Here is a 15,734-nt window from a genome sequence, read left to right as displayed (position 1 = left end):
TTTTTTTTTATAAAAACAATCTTTTATCAAATTTATTTCATAAAAACGTCAAGTAAAAAAGTTACAGACAGATTTTGTTCACGTTAAAAAAATAAGTGTCACTATCAGCTTGTTACAAAAAGGGTTAATAAGGTACTATTTTAAAGGTACAGTATGTCAAAATGCTATAAACAAACATTTTTAATCAACAGGTTCGAACAAAATGCATTTAGCTAGGACATTTGTAAAAGTCTACCCTTTTTAATGCACTGATTGGGGTTTGAAGTAAGTACAGTAAAACAGTTTTAAAAAATAATTAAAAAACGAAGTTTTAGGTATTTTAATTCATATATTCAGATTTCAGACAAGGTGCAGCACAAGAAGTGTGGATGTGTCAAAGACTTTCATGTTAAAAACATAATGCGATTTCCCTGCAGAGGACAAAATCATGGCATAAAACTCACTACTGAAGATTTTTTACCTAAACTCAAACACGCTAAATGAATGTTTATACTTCAATTCTTTTGTTAATGCCACCATCATATATTGAAGACTGATTCATCTTTGATTTATCTTTGCACTGTTAAGTAACCACACCTACATATAACATAGATTTGCTACATGTAGCTGGGCATTTACCTTGCAGACAAGTGTTAAACTTCCATGACATTCTAACAACTTCTTGAAAGAGTGACAAAGTCTGAGTTGAGTAAACCGATAAAAAAAAAATTAAGTTTAATTTCAATACAGGAATTGCAATTCGGCAAACAATTTCTGGAGGCTTTGCTTCAGTGAATCAACATACAAAACCTTGAGAAACTGGAGAAAAATTGGTCACCATCCAAACATCATTGCACATGTAGTTTAATTTACAATGTATGCCGTTCCACTAAACTAGACCTACATGTAAATAGTGAATTCTTCTATATTCAACATTCAATCATTTCCAGCATATGTGAATGAAGTTTCCTGAGTTTTTGTCAAAATATTTCACTTTGGAATTGCACCGAGGATTGCACTGAACAAAGTGACGATGTCATTCTTGTATGCTCCGAACTGCATCTATTTTAAGAACACCTGTAAAGGAATAACAAAATGGGTGAACAGTACGAATGTAGAAAAATATACCATAGGTGTATAGTGTAGTGAAAAATAATGTTCATATTAACAATAAAAGATTTATGGCATCTTGTTAGGTCTGTCCATTTTTCGAATAATTAAGTATTCGATTATTCAAAACTGTGTTTTAACAAATATTTGAATATTCGCCGATCAAAAGTTGCATGCAAAGTACACAAGTTGAAATTTGCGTGCTGCTGAACAGTCAGAATCTCGGGATCAAGATGCAGTCTTGTTTTGCATAAATAATCTGACTAGTAACTTGCCCGCAAAGCCTTGTTTCACATAATTCTCTGTGGGTAACAGATGCTATGCTTCGAAAAGCTACACATGTTATTCTCAGTTTTGCTAGACTTCCAGTAAATACCTTCATTGTAATGGGACATCTTACCATAGCTAACAAGCCTTCTTGAATTTCTCCATCCCGAGCATCTAAGCATAGCATCCAGTACCTGACTGCAAAAGTAAAACTACACATTAGTCACACCCAGTACTACCCACAAGAGACTTTGTAGCCAAAATCGGGGGCGCTCTTCAAAACCGGCCATTTTCAGGATGCATTGTAAGGGTTTTGGGGCTTGGTTTTCATATTCCTCGTTCATATCAGAACTTTCTATACCATTTTGGAAAATGGTTACTGAAAACAAATTATCCAATATTTTTTGGGCCAGTTTTGTTTTCATCTCCAGGGGCACATTTATGCTTGAGGGGGCACATTTATGTCCACAAAAGGGGCACTTGGGCGAGTCTGGGGGGGGGGGGCAAGAAGAGTTTCTTGTAAACTTACCAAGTCTAATAGTCACAAGCATGCCATCAGATTTCTGTCACTGGCTGTTACAACGCAACAAACCTAAAAGATGAAAGAAGTACCATTCAAAAATGAGTTACAGATGTTAAAACACATCGACACACAAATACACGAGCCCCCCTTTTTTTTAAGTTGGACAATTTGAGTGGTTCAGGATCAATGCGTGTAAATTCAGGTCGCAGTAAAAGCGAGTTCACAGTAGGAAAAACGGGCCGAATCAAGTGATTTTTGAAACTAACTTTCAGTTGATTTTTGCAACTTTTTCCTCGACAGATTTTTGCTTGAACTGAACTATAAAATTACTTAAATTGGAAAGTCGTTCAGTGGCTTAAGTCACAAGTGTACACACGTAGATAACTTAGATCTTACCTAGCAGTTGGAAATTCCATCTTACGCTTGATTTCTTATAATCAGAGAGTGATTTCAGCTTGATTTCGTGACGATTTCTAGTCAGCAGATATCATTGATACAGGATTCTGTTCTTCATAGAGGAAAAGCTATAATAGGTACAGCATGTGGCATTTGGTTCGAGTAGAAAACTGGATGCAAAAGTGAAGATTCATTAGTTCATCTGTACAGTGAGTTTAAACCTTTTAGAGTTAAGTACTTGGAACGTGTCTATTGCTAAAGCATGCATGTCTAGTAAGTACATGTTCACCAAAGATGACGTAGCCAATATGCTAATATCATTTAAGGTTGGAAAATTGTTAATTCGATTTTAAATTCTTTTGGTTACAGGCATAGTTGTTAATAACTGAAAATAGTTTTGCGGTGCTAAGAGCAAATTGTATGAACTCATTTAAAATCAATACACGTATTAAGAATCAGTCCTTTTACAACTTTGCAAACGCATGCACAGAGAATGTGAATGGGCCAAAAGGGAATCCGATTTTATGGAATTTGCTGCTTTTCACAGAGAAAATGAACTCTTTCTTTTCCCTAGACAGACACATAAAGGGAATGGAGAAGAAATTGAGTGCCCCATGCCCCTGTCCGCACCCCAAAAAAACTTGTTTTGAAAAAGATGTGCCTCATTTTTTGTGTGGAGTATGAAAAAAAAAGAAATGTGGCCACGCATGTATGTGGACAAGGTGGAACTTAAAAAAGGAAAAAGATATTTTTTTTGACAAAGGATTTTAAGAATGTTTAAAGAGGGATAAAGTTCATTCTTGTAAAAACGGATCTCAATTCTACATGTTCTTGTAGCACATTTATAACACTGTTTTAAGGAAACCTTTAACAAAACTTGCTTGAAATTAAAGAGAAAATGCTGAGATAGTTGAGTTGAGATTTTTTGCTTGTCTAAAACTGCTCCATTTATTTGACTTCACAAAGAAAATACGAAATGCACTAACACACGAATACTTCTAGGAATAAAACCAGCATTAACGGTGAAATTGTAACATCATTTATCATACAAGCCTAATTGTTGAGTTTCACAATGATCTTTCTGCACGTACTATTTTTGAATGTTGCGTTAGCATACCCAAAAATAAAAAACATCTCGTGAAGTTTACGTAAGATGACCGACCATTATGCTTAAATACCCTTATCTTGGGGAAATAAAAAATAAAATCCTGGGAGTGTTTTACAAGTATTTAATCATTCACTTAAGGGGGGAAAAAAATTGCAAAATAAAAACTTTTTAACACTCTTTACTTGTCACAATACACAACTCACAAAACATCGCCTGTTATTTGATAATTAATATGTACATGATTTAAGAAAGTAAAGGACATAATGGCAGTAGGACATTAAAATGTTCCCCCCTGAATATTCGTAAGGACCTATCACTGGAATGTTGCTACCAAGTTGATTTACATATTCATAAGAAATGTGAATATTCATGAGGCAATTATTGCAGAACGGACTTGATCAATGGACCGAGTTGAATTTGATGAAGATGACTGCTTCAAAGTTTGAATTCGCATCACAAAAACGAGTCCAAGTCTAGAAGAAAAAAAAAGTCTAATTTTTTTTTGATTTTTTTTTCTTCATTTTTCCGTCGAAAGGGATTTTTTTTACGGATTTTATGCCATTGTCAAGAATACTCACAAGAATATTGATTACGAACTTAAAAAAAAATAGTAAAAGTCAAATCTTATTTCTAATCTTTAAAGTGGTTACAGAATCCTTAATTAAAGGTTAACAATTGATTGAAATGCTTTCATTCCTTATGTACAGCTTAGGAAAAAACGCAGTGAATTTGCTTATACATTTTCTACGCGAAGACGTTCTTGTAAAGCCCCTTATTTCAATATTTAACTCCTTTTCTGTGTTTTTTTTGGTGCTGTTTGGGCTCGGAACGGTTAATCAACAAACTGTAATGGGAACTGTTTTTGTTGTTTTTTGGGGAAGATTTTCCAAGACGTTGGCAAATTCACTTGCTTTTTCGAATCAATGTATCCACAGTAACTTTAAGCATTGTCATGAAGATCTTAAGCAGACAGCAACTATTTCTTAAGGCTCTTTAACCAGATATCCTTGGACCTTAAAAAGTGGTCGGCAAGATCGAAGCGTCTCCTTATCAGGCCTTATCTAAGCAGTCACTTCAGAGAGTTCGGTAAAGTATCTCCAGCCTATTCCAAGGGGGGCCAAACTTGAGACATTAGCATCCGTCGATTCATTGAGGGGTTCGGTTTCTTGAGAGAAAGAGGGGTTTGCTTTAATGATGACTAGGTAGAAAGTCCCACTGCATTATTGATAGGGTAACGCTAACATTACCGTCCCATATAGTGAACTCTACGGAGAGGAAAAATATACAGAAATGGTGAGAAAATGTGGTTCTTACTCAATGAAGTTCAGTACATTAAGTCTTACGAAAAAAAAATCTAATCAACATTGAAAAAAAAAGAGCCTGTTTAGAAAACACGACACAACATTTTGACCTATTTTAAATCATTCAAATTATCTAGTTTCCTCATAGATAATGGTTTTCGTTCTCGGTCACTTCTAAAAAATGCTTGGATAAAATCAATGCCTTTTGTTTTTAAGGTGTTTTTTTTTGGTTTTGAAGTACATAGGAGATGGGTTAACACTCAAAACATTTTTTGTTCCTGTGTTATTTGAATGTGCTTGTTTAAAGCTATACTTTTTTCCATCCGGTATGAAATCATCAAAAAACATTTTTACGCCGAAATGTAGAAGACATCAAGTTGGTTTTTGCAAATTTCTTAAGCCTTATGACTTCAGTAAAACACAGCTCTGGGGCGTCAACTGTATCACTTGGACTAGAATGCAGCCCACAATTTTTCACCCCAAAATGTTGGACCAAAACCACAGAAGTCACTGTGACAAATGTCACAGACCTGCCGAATAAATACTTTGATCTTTACAAGCCTGATGAGATTAAACAGCTTCATGAGCTTTTGACAATCTCTTTTGCATCAGCATTGCCAACGGCAATCCAATTTTTTAATTTTAAATGCGTTGTCTTCAAAACAAATTTGGTTCAATATCGATCCAAATGCCTTTTTTCTCAATGGCCGGCCATAACCCATACAAAATTGGTAAGTGAAGTTTATAACACCACAGCGCAGAGAGCAGATTCGGAATTATCAGTATTTAAAAGCAACATGCTTATCTTGGATAGGAAATTATGAAAGAATCGAAAGAAATTCTTTTTTTAATTGCAAAGTCACTCGGCAGGTCGGTGAGATTTGTCCCATGCACGATAGTCTGTTATTCTACTTACCTCTTGGGGACGACATCAGGTGGTTGGTCACATGATCTAATAGGGGCGGCCACCTCTTCCGCCACCGCCTCCGTAGCCACCGCTACCGTAGCCACCACTACCACCGCTTCCATAACCGCTTCCGTAGCTACCACCACCACCACCGCCAGAGCTGTAACCTGTCATGATCAATGTGAACACTATTAATGTTGAGGTAGTGTAGCCAAGTGGTTAACCCTAAACCACCTCACTCCTCCAAAATCCTCCTGGTGGTTTTGGAGGATTCTAGAGGATTGAGGATGAATGGTGATTGAATCAAATGAGGATTCTGGAGGATTGAGGATGAATGGTGATTGGAGCACACATGAGGATTTTGGAGGATTGAGGATGAATGGTGATTGAAGCACAAGAGGATTTTGGAGGATTGAGGATGAATGCATTTTGTGGCAGGACTGTCTGATGATTTTGAAGGATTTGGCGTTGCTCATCCTTCATTTAAACACGAGTGTAAAATTTTGGGATGAGGAGGACTTTGGAGGATTTTGGATGAATGCATTTTGAGGCAGGACTGTCTGACAATTTTGAAAAATTTAGGCGGAGTTGCAAAATTTTGGAGGATTGAGGATGGTTGTAAGCAACAAGGGCCTTGGGTTAATGTTGAGGTAGTGTAGCCAAGAGGTTAGTGCTCCCGATTCATGATCAGAGGGTCAGGGGTTTGAATCCAGCTGCTGGCCATATGTTGTGTCCTTGGGCAAGCCACTTCATCCCGACTTGCCTCTCTCCAGCTGGGCAACCTGCGATGGATAGTCTAGCATCCCATTCAGGGGGAATAGAAATATTCCCGACCCTTTTTTTGCCTCTGACACTTTATACTATTAACATGTCATTTTAACAGTTTCAAATCTTTTCAACATTTTTGCAATAACTGACCTTCGTCAAGATGATAATATGATGAAAAAAGTGGCTTTACAACAAGCTCTGCTAAAAAATAAAATTTTGTTTTGTGACAAATGTTTTCGTCGATCAGGCTGCACGCAAAAGATCATTATGAAACTATAGGTCTCTCTCAAATGACGTAATGTCCTACAGACCAGCCACGTGCATCAGCATTTTGAGCGTCAACTTGCATAACGCGCATCGGCTGCGTCGTATTTCGAACACATTTCGAGCTACCAGCGCGCAAGTTGGGAACATTTTCCACACTGCGGAATGCGTGCATGATTGCGTTAAATACGCAGTTGCAGTTCTCCTACAGGGATGGCCGTCTTTGAGAGAGATCTATTAGGAATTGCGAGTTTAAAAAACACACGGGTAATGGTAGGGCCATGTCATACTAATAAATGTCAGGCAAGTGGTTCAATTTCCATCAATAAAACAGAGAACTTTGTGTGCAATTTTCTGAATAAATCCATTATACTGTGGGAAAAATTGCTTGTTGTTCCAACTGGTTCCTTAAGCTTGCAATGCATTGACCCTGCTATGCCCAGTGCAGTTGGCAGAGAATTATCAGACCTTTCAAAACATTTTAAATTTGCCTGACTAAAAGGGTTTTGAAAGGTGAAATAGTGCTGGAACTTTGAACATTTTCGAAAGGTTTCGGAAGGTGAAGCAACTCTGTGGGCAAATTCAGTAAGTTGCCTTTCAATACCTTTCGAAAGGAATTGAAAGGTGTGGTAGTGCAGTAACAATAAATTCTGGAGGGTTTTAAAAGGTCCTGCATTTTTTGTCCACCAATTTGCCAGAACCCAGATTTTGAGGTGTTTTGAATGGTCTAACTACAGGAGAGTTAATTTGCCTTCGGATTGCCTGCGAACAATTCCTTGAGAGACTCTGCCCCAAATTTGCTTTGACAAACAAAAGAAATGTGATAGTCTGGCACCCACCTCCCTTCATAGGCCCATAGTTGGAGCTCGAGCCTGCGTAGTTGGAGCCAGCATCATATCCACTGCTACCACTGCCCCAGTCTAGAAATTAAAAAACGAAAAGTGTTTATGAGATGAAGTTTTGCTTCAGGATGATGTAAAACAACGTGGTGGCTATTTCTAAAAAATTTTACCGAATTTGCTTTTTACTTTATAATTTCTTTTATAATTTTTCCTTTGAATCGTATTTGTGTAATTTTGATAATCATCCTAACTTTTTAACATTTGAACATCTGTGAATTTTGTATGCTTATATCTTTTTGTGTAGCCAGAGGTATTGGAATTGAAGGCATTCGGTTCACAGTTTTTTAGGTACACTTTTTGAATTCTAGGCATATGCCTCTGGCTTTTGTCCTTGTTTTTTTTGTTTTGTTTTTGGGCCGAATAAATAATAATAATATTAATGAAACGAATATTAGGTTTTGCCCTTCACCAACATTAAAAAAAAAGTTTACATCACATCGATGCAAAATTCCATTGTTATGAATAGTTTGGCTACAGTACCCGCTGCTATATCAGATTCGATCCAACCGAACCCAGCAAGCTCAGAGGTCGAGTGGTCAAGACGTCTGCACTAGTAAGCAGCAGGTCATGGGTTCGACTCCCACCCCAGTAGTCTGAGAATTTTTTTCTCACATTATCACACGGGAAAACAATGAGCATACAGTGTGTATAAGAAATAAAGATACATCGGTGAAGGTCAAAGCCCAATACTGAAGAATAGTGCGAGTATGGTCTTGACGCTTGCTCTATCATACCCTTCAGTTTGCCAAAGCAAATTCCCTACGTTTACTGTACCGGCCTCCAATATCACCCAATGTACCCCATCTTCGGTTCAGATCTCTGAAGTGAGTAAAGGGGTAGGGGGTTTGCAGGCGCCCAACCCCAATTAAAATTGATAACGTGGAGACTGGGAGCCAGTTTACACGTGAGGTTGATCGTACGTGCGCAAAAGCAACCCCCAAAAAAGTATTTTTCATTAAATGTATGTCATTTGTTGAAGAGTCAAATCAAAATGTTCACCTCTGCCCCGAGTACTTACTATCGTAACCGTTGCCGCCCCAGCTACCCCCACCACTGCCGCCGCCGTAGCCGCCACCGCCGCCTCCGCGGCTACCACCACGTCCACGACCTCCGCCACGGCCACCGTATGACCTATCACCACCGTAGCCACCATAGCCGTCGGACCCGTCACCACCGTAGTCACCACCGCCGCCGCCGTAGCCACCGCCGTAGCCACCACCGCCGCCCCCGCCGTAGCCACCACCGCCGTAGCCACTACCACCACCGCCGTAGCCACCAACTATAGAGAGAAAAATATTGTTCACTTGTTGACATTTGATCCCATGGAAAGACTCATGAAATTTTCACAACACTTGGTACACACACCATGCTTGCTAAAAAAGCATATTCCATCTTCTGTAAATTGACATACAGTCGAGTCTCGTTAACTCTAACTGCCATGAATCCTCCAAAATCCTTTTTGCAAATTGGAGGAATTTGCAGGATTGAGGTTACATGGCCAAAGTGCGTTGCTGATTTCGGAGTACGCACTGTGTCAAAGTCTTGGGCCGGACCTTGTGTTGTTTATGCTCAGCCGTGCATAAATTTAGTCCTTGATTATACTTGACATCCTCCGCACTGCTCCAGGATGTCACTGCCTCTGCCTATTGACAGTCATAGCCGGAGGATTTTGCAGGATTCAGGCAGTGGTAACCCCTCCATGGACCATATTCAAGAAATAGCGGAGGAATTTGCAGGATTGAGGCTATATGCTATTTTTCCATGATGCCAATTGGAGGATTTTGCAGGATTGAGGCTACATCCTAGCAAAAAGGCCTAGGGAGTTAGGGTTAATACAAACTCGTTCAGACCTAGCCAAATTGTTTGTTATATCAGAATTTTGTATTTAAGAGGAACATCAGTCCCATTCATTGTGCACATAAATGCTCAGTCGGGACCAAGGCTATATGTTTGTTATAACCAGAATTTTGTATTAACAGAGTTTGTTCTAACGAGAGTCGACTGTATTGCTGAATTTTACATCAGGAAAACAATAGGCATGAGGCCAAGGAACAGGGAAAAACTTTGGATTCTGGTCAGTGGTTACCCAACAGACCTAGGTTCAAAAGTACACGTATATCATTCCAACTGTGCCATTACCCTGGCATTACTAGAGCAGAGGTGGCTCACCCCTGTATGATAATCCACACAGCGAAACATAGGCCTTGTTGAAATATTTTGAGATTTATAGAGAACTTACCACGGCCTCTGCCACCACCCCTTCCGCCACCCCGTCCGCCACTGCCGTCATCACCCTTGGGTGTAGCCTTCTTACAGATGACACTGATGCCATTGATTTCATGGTTCTCAACGACTGGGGGGAAAGGAAAAGAAAAAAAAACTAAGATTTAACTCTTTCAGTGCCCGCGAAATTTGAAAAGTTTAACCCTAAAGCGCCCAACTTCGAGCGTTTTTGTTAATTGTTCAAAATTCTGTAAAAAAAAAAGTACATAGGTTTTACTCACTAAATTTGTTGTTGTTACTCTCTGGTATATCCTTGATATATTGGTAAGTCAAAAGTAGTCACAAACATAGTGATACACCCTGAAACACTGGCCTGAACACAGGGAGATTCCGCACTTTTTGCAGAAAATACGAGATTTAGTACTGCGCCCTCTCGCAAGAACTCGAATGAAAAAATAAATACAGGTCGTACATGCATGAAAATGGTACCATTAGAAAGAGCAAGAGCGCCCCCTTTTGATAACATATTTACTCTACCTCGTACATGTACGAGGTTTGGCAATTTTAAGTACGAACATTTACGAACATTACCTCGTACATGTACGAGGTTGGCGCTATTGGACTAACAAGTATACCTCGTACATGTACGAGTTTGGCACTGAAAGATTTAATATACTGACACATTACATGTTTACAGTGTTTCAGGCAAGTCCATTGCAAGTCGATCACAAGTCAATCACCAGCCCAGTCACAAGTAATGGGAAATAACCCTCCAGTTTAAACGGTCACAGTCAAAATGTCCACACTTCCCCTGCTATACTTTTAACACAGGCTAGTCACCAGCAGTCAGACCATATGGCAAGCTAGCACTGAGATCAGTCAAACTCAGTCAACAGACCATGAACAGACAAAGCAGGCAAGTTGTAGGCACAGCTGGCTTATCAATCACCCACAGTGAAAGCAAAGCTGCATCAAGTTACATGAACAGTCACAGCCAGTCAATCCTGCTTTAGGTAGGCTGGGAATTCTTAACTGTTTAAAACAGTCACTTGTTTGATTTGGACTGAAAAGACCACTAGGCACAGAATGTATCAGAGATGAAACTGGCCTTGGCAAAAAAAATCTGAAATTGGACCTTGGTTAGGAGCCACAGCGTCGCGCAGCGCAGTGCGGCACAGCGCAGCGCAGCACAGCACATCAATGTCATAGGTCAGTATTTAACCTTTTCTCCAGCCGGAAAGCATCTGATCAGTGTTGGTCTAGGTGTTTTACCCTTGTGCACATTTCACGTGCCATTTTCATTGCTTTTTCTTGGAAATAATAATTAAAAAAAAAACATTTTGTGGAAAAATCTTTAAGAAATCATTTTTGTGGGATGGTTAAAATATCTGAAATTTCATTGGAAAAGTTTTAAAAATCTGATTTCAGATTAAAATCTGAAAAGTTTCATCTCTGATGTATACATAGGAGGCTTAAACAATAACAGAGGCATGCTTTTGTCGTACATGTACTTCATTTTGAATGGCTTGAGACTTGACTTGAGGCTTGTGATGGACACTGCACAGCATTTCATCAATATTCAAGACATTTGACCAGCCGCCTACAGAACTTGCTACAGAACCGACCAGTCAGTTCTGTAGCAAGTCCATCACAAGTCCTCAGAAGTCCATCACAAGCTCTCTAACCACAAGACACTTCTGACTGGACTTGTGATTTTCTGTTGATTAGACTCATGATCGACTCAGCTACAAAACTGGTCAAAGTTTCTGGTAGAAAACAGCCACCCTGCTGCACGAGCTTCGGATTTAATTTGAAATATGGTCTGTGGATAACAACTTTAGGTACTCACTTGCGGCTTTGTCGACCATGTGACGGTTGCTCAATTCCACAAAGCAGTAGCCCTTCTGTTTGCCCGTCTCTTTGTCCTTCACGATGTGGACTTTATCGACACAGCACTTGTCGCCGAAGTAGGCCTTCAGGTCGTCTTCTGTGAGGGGGGCATCCTTGAAGCCGGCGACGAAAAGCTTCTTGATCGGGTCGGGCAAGATGTCGCGCTGCGGAGAGCGAAAAGATGCACAAAATGAACCAATTATGTCATTTTCTGGACTTAAATAGAACCTCAAAGTTAAGAGGCTGAATGCATTTTGATTTGCAACGTCCCAAAAAAGTTCTCTTTATGCTTCTTCATCAATGCATTCTATGTAGTCACATTTGGAACAGCTAAATGATTATTCTCTAGGGAAAACTCGCAGGTGAAGGGAATACAGCAGAGGCAATGGGGATACAGTGGAGACAAAGGGGTGGGGGGTTTCAGATTCGGGTCGTGGGAATTCTGGGAGGCTAAGATGGTCTTACCCCTCTTGGTATGGCGCGTTTGACCTCCACTTTCTTATTGTTGATGTAATGAGGCTCGCTGTCATCCTTGTCCAACAAGACTTTGTCTGTCTCTTCTATCGTGGCCATCGTCACAAAGCCAAAGCCCTTGGAAGTCTGCTTATCGGTGTCTCTGATGACGACACAGTCGACGACTGTGCCGTACACCCCAAAGTACTCCTTCAGCTGGGTTTCGGAAGTCTTATCCCTGTCAAGACCGCCCAGGAAGAGCTTGCGCAGTGCTTCATCATTATTCTAAAAAAAAGAAAAAAAGAAGAAACACAAAATATAACGTATGTTGGGGTGCATTTAGTGCGTCTCCAGATTCCTCAATTGACATTCATGATGTTGGACACCACCAGTCAACCCATCAACAATGCTGCAACTATTTGGAACAACATTGGGAACAACATTGTCTAAAACAACTACAGTAGAGTCTCGTTATAACAAACTCGTTCGAACCTAGCCAAATTGTCTGTTATACCAGAATTTTGTATTAAGAGGAACATCAGTCCCATTCATTATTCACATTAACCCTAACCCCTTAGGCCCTTGTTGCTTACAACCATCCTCAATCCTCCAAAATCTTCCAAAATTTTCCAAAATTTTGCAACTCCGCCTAAATTTTTCAAAATTGTCAGACAGTCCTGCCTCAAAATGCATTCATCCTCAATCCTCCAAAATCCTCCTCATCCCAAAACTTTGCACTCATGTTTAAATGAAGGATAACCAACGCCAAATCCTTCAAAATCATCAGACAGTCCTGCCTCAAAATGCATTCATCCTCAATCCTCCAAAATCCTCTTGTGCTTCAATCACCATTCATCCTCAATCCTCCAAAATCCTCATGTGCTTCAATCACCATTCATCCTCAATCCTCCAGAATCCTCATTTGATTCAATCACCATTCATCCTCAATCCTCTAGAATCCTCCAAAACCGCCAGGAGGATTTTGGAGGAGTGAGGTGGGTTAGGGTTAATGCACAGTCGGGACTAAGGCTTTATGTTTGTTGTAACCAGAATTTTGTTTGAACAGAGTTTGTACTAACGAGATTCGACTGTATACACATTCTTTGGTATCACTCAAAAGGGGGAGGGGGTGCAGCGGAGTCGGCAAGATGTATTTGCATGGGGGGGGGGGGGGGAGGGGCAGACAACAAATTTGCTGCCATACTCTCCAAGCTGGAAGGGAAGGTAGCTGGACTATCGCATATTAAAAAATGGGGTGGGAAAGGGGGGGGGGGGGGGGGGCACCATCTGATTTTTCGCTGGCATTGTTGAGACGTCACTCAGTGGCTCTAAACTTAGGCCCCATAAAATACATTATACTTGATCGTATACGTATGCCGTGTTCGTGCGCGCGTGCGGATTGGAGCACAGTGGTATGGTTCCTACCACCACAAAATAGGCCCAAAAATCTGCTTCCGATTACATGGCATTCGAATATAGAGTAGGTAGGTAGGGAATTGTTTTTTGGGCCAATTTTTTGTGTGTACGATCATATTGAGACGTCGGCGTGTAGTCAAGGGTAAAAGGTAGAAATTGATGGTTTTGGGTGTTTTTTTCTCATTTTTCCAATAAAAAAATTAGGGTAGGGGCTGTCAGAATAGGGTAGGTAGGGAAACCGGAAGCAGAACTTTTTTTTTTGCCTTATCCATCTACATATAGGCGAACTGGAAAAATCTGGGCATCACTTGTCACCCTGTGAACAAACCCAATGGGACTGGTCTGAAATTTTTTAAAGTGATTTCTTAGTAAAAACTTCAATATTTTCCCAGCTACATTTTACTTTTTACTTTTACAGTTTTAGGGCATATAATCACTTTCTGATGGCTGATACTTGATAGGTCACTGACATGACTGAAGGGAAAAATGAGTGATGGCCAGATATGGGAATCTTACCGCAGAATGCTAGCAGTAGCAGAACGGTGGGGAACCAGCTGCACTGGTTTACAAGATCGTTTACAATACAGATGCCAATCAATGTTTAAATATGTTGAGCCTAGGGTACGGGTTGAGGTTGTAAATGCAAGTTGCAACATTCTTTCCAAAATATTTGTTTCCAAAAAATTCCATGCGGCCAGCAAACTGCAAAGCTTATTCAATAGAGGAAATCTAGTGTTTGAGACAAATTTACATAATATTTATATGAACTGAAATACAGAATTTCAACCCAAAAAGGTCAATTAAATTCTAGACATAAAAAGAACAAAGAACTCAATTACTCATGATGGGCGCGAGCACGCCACACTGTCAAGTCAAGGCGACTAGACGCGTGATTGCACAAAATCGACAAACGCAAAAAGTGAACAAAATAAAACTCAAAATTCCTACTAAATTATCCCACATTTAAAGCTAACCACCACAGAATTGGAAACTCGACATAATAAACATTATCCAACGTTGTGTTAATTGTAAGAAAAATGCAAATATTGGTGAAAAATCTCGGTTATCTTACATCGCCCATTGTGAAGTTTTCGTCGACGTGCTGTTGCGTGAACCGAAAAGGATGCTATTACTTGCTGCACTGGTACACTGGCTCCTTTCGGCTGCAATGTGGGAAACCACTGCCGTGTGGCTTTCTGATATGACGGGAACCAGTTAATAAATGCCTGCTTTGTGTGCAAAGCATGTGCGCGCATGAATACAAGTCGGTGACGTATTTTTTTCATGAACTAAAAAGGGAAAATTCGTATTTAACCTTTTTTCGACTGTCAAAATTATAAAGTCAAATGGCTTCAAGAATAACACATGGGGCATGTAAAAATAGGTAATTAATCACATCAATAAACATAAAGATTTTAGGCACTATTGTATGCGGGTGACTACTTTTTGGAGGAAGTAATCCGTCCAGCTGCGCGTGCATACGTACGCTATGGCCGTGCATAATAAATGAAGTCAAGTCATTGTGTCATGTAGCGCAAAAGTCTAATGAATTAAAAAATCAATTCGCGTTCTTCTCATATGGGCCGAGTGTCGGTTATAGTACCATACATTGTGGGCGTAAATTATGCATTTTAGAGTAAAAAAAACTAGTACTACATACACATGAAATGGAATTTAAACTTTGAGTAGGCCTACGGTTCCAAGATATTTGTGTTGAACAATTGAATTTATTTTGAATACAAAAATCCAAGCGGCCTATATATAGGCCTAAATGGTAGTTGTTTTCAGGCGAAGGGATACTTTGCGGCGCAACGGAGGCCGACGAAAGGTTTTTGTATAGGCCTAAATACTTGGAGATTCAAGTTTAAGGTAAAAAGTAGATTTCCTAAATAAAATACAGTTGCAGTCATGAAGGGGGGGGGGACTAGACACCACTTGCCCCTCGACCCCAGCCTATGTTATAAAAAAGGGTAGACTACCGTCCAGTTTTGCAGGGTCAAGTTCTTAACAAAAAAATCCGTCAACTATATATATATAAGAACATTTCGAGTAATTTGAAGCAAAACAACATTTCAGGCGTACATTGTATTTCAGGGTAGATTGGACATCTTTAATTGACACCAGTTAGGAGAAGCAAGGTATAATATTTAAACAATTTTAAAATTCATTAATCCTCAAATAACGTTACATGGCCTTGGCATCAATGGTAATATAAACTGACGTCACA

General features: G+C 39.7%; 1 protein-coding gene across 4 annotated transcripts; it reads right to left on the bottom strand.

Moving 5' to 3' along the window:
- Window positions 1-83: 83 nt before the first annotated feature.
- On the bottom strand, window positions 84-14,735 carry LOC119724686 (heterogeneous nuclear ribonucleoprotein A3 homolog 2-like). Of its 4 annotated transcripts, none has more exons than XR_005270669.1 (10): window positions 14,580-14,735; window positions 12,104-12,376; window positions 11,598-11,802; window positions 9,765-9,878; window positions 8,544-8,804; window positions 7,463-7,543; window positions 5,601-5,758; window positions 1,886-1,948; window positions 1,490-1,554; window positions 84-1,056 (listed from the first exon to the last, which is right to left on the bottom strand). XR_005270669.1 is itself a non-coding variant. In XM_038195851.1 (8 exons), the coding sequence occupies exons 1-7, from the start codon at window positions 14,586-14,588 to the stop codon at window positions 5,637-5,639; spliced, it is 1,065 nt and encodes a 354-aa protein (XP_038051779.1). In that variant the 5' UTR covers window positions 14,589-14,735; the 3' UTR covers window positions 3,186-4,648; window positions 5,601-5,636. The 4 variants fall into 4 exon arrangements, 2 of the variants coding, with proteins under 2 accessions (XP_038051779.1, XP_038051780.1); XR_005270670.1 differs by having other exon boundaries at window positions 1,490-1,550; XM_038195851.1 differs by lacking the exons at window positions 84-1,056; window positions 1,490-1,554; window positions 1,886-1,948 and adding an exon at window positions 3,186-4,648.
- Between the last annotated feature and the right edge of the window lie 999 nt (window positions 14,736-15,734).

This window comes from Patiria miniata, unplaced genomic scaffold (assembly GCF_015706575.1).
Source record: "Patiria miniata isolate m_02_andy unplaced genomic scaffold, ASM1570657v1 HiC_scaffold_18, whole genome shotgun sequence".
NCBI classification, from domain to species: domain Eukaryota; kingdom Metazoa; phylum Echinodermata; class Asteroidea; order Valvatida; family Asterinidae; genus Patiria; species Patiria miniata.
The sequence above is the reverse complement of the archived record's forward strand: the minus strand, read 5'-3'. Positions and strand labels throughout refer to the sequence as shown.

What these genes read in the sequence shown, in the direction of transcription:
- LOC119724686 (XM_038195851.1), bottom strand. An exon ending in CATGGTCGACAAAGCCGCAA is followed by an intron (nt 9,879 to 11,597) that starts GTGAGTACCTAA and finishes CTTTCCCCCCAG; the next exon opens with TCGTTGAGAACCATGAAATC. An exon ending in GGGTGGTGGCAGAGGCCGTG is followed by an intron (nt 8,805 to 9,764) that starts GTAAGTTCTCTA and finishes TTCTCTCTATAG; the next exon opens with TTGGTGGCTACGGCGGTGGT.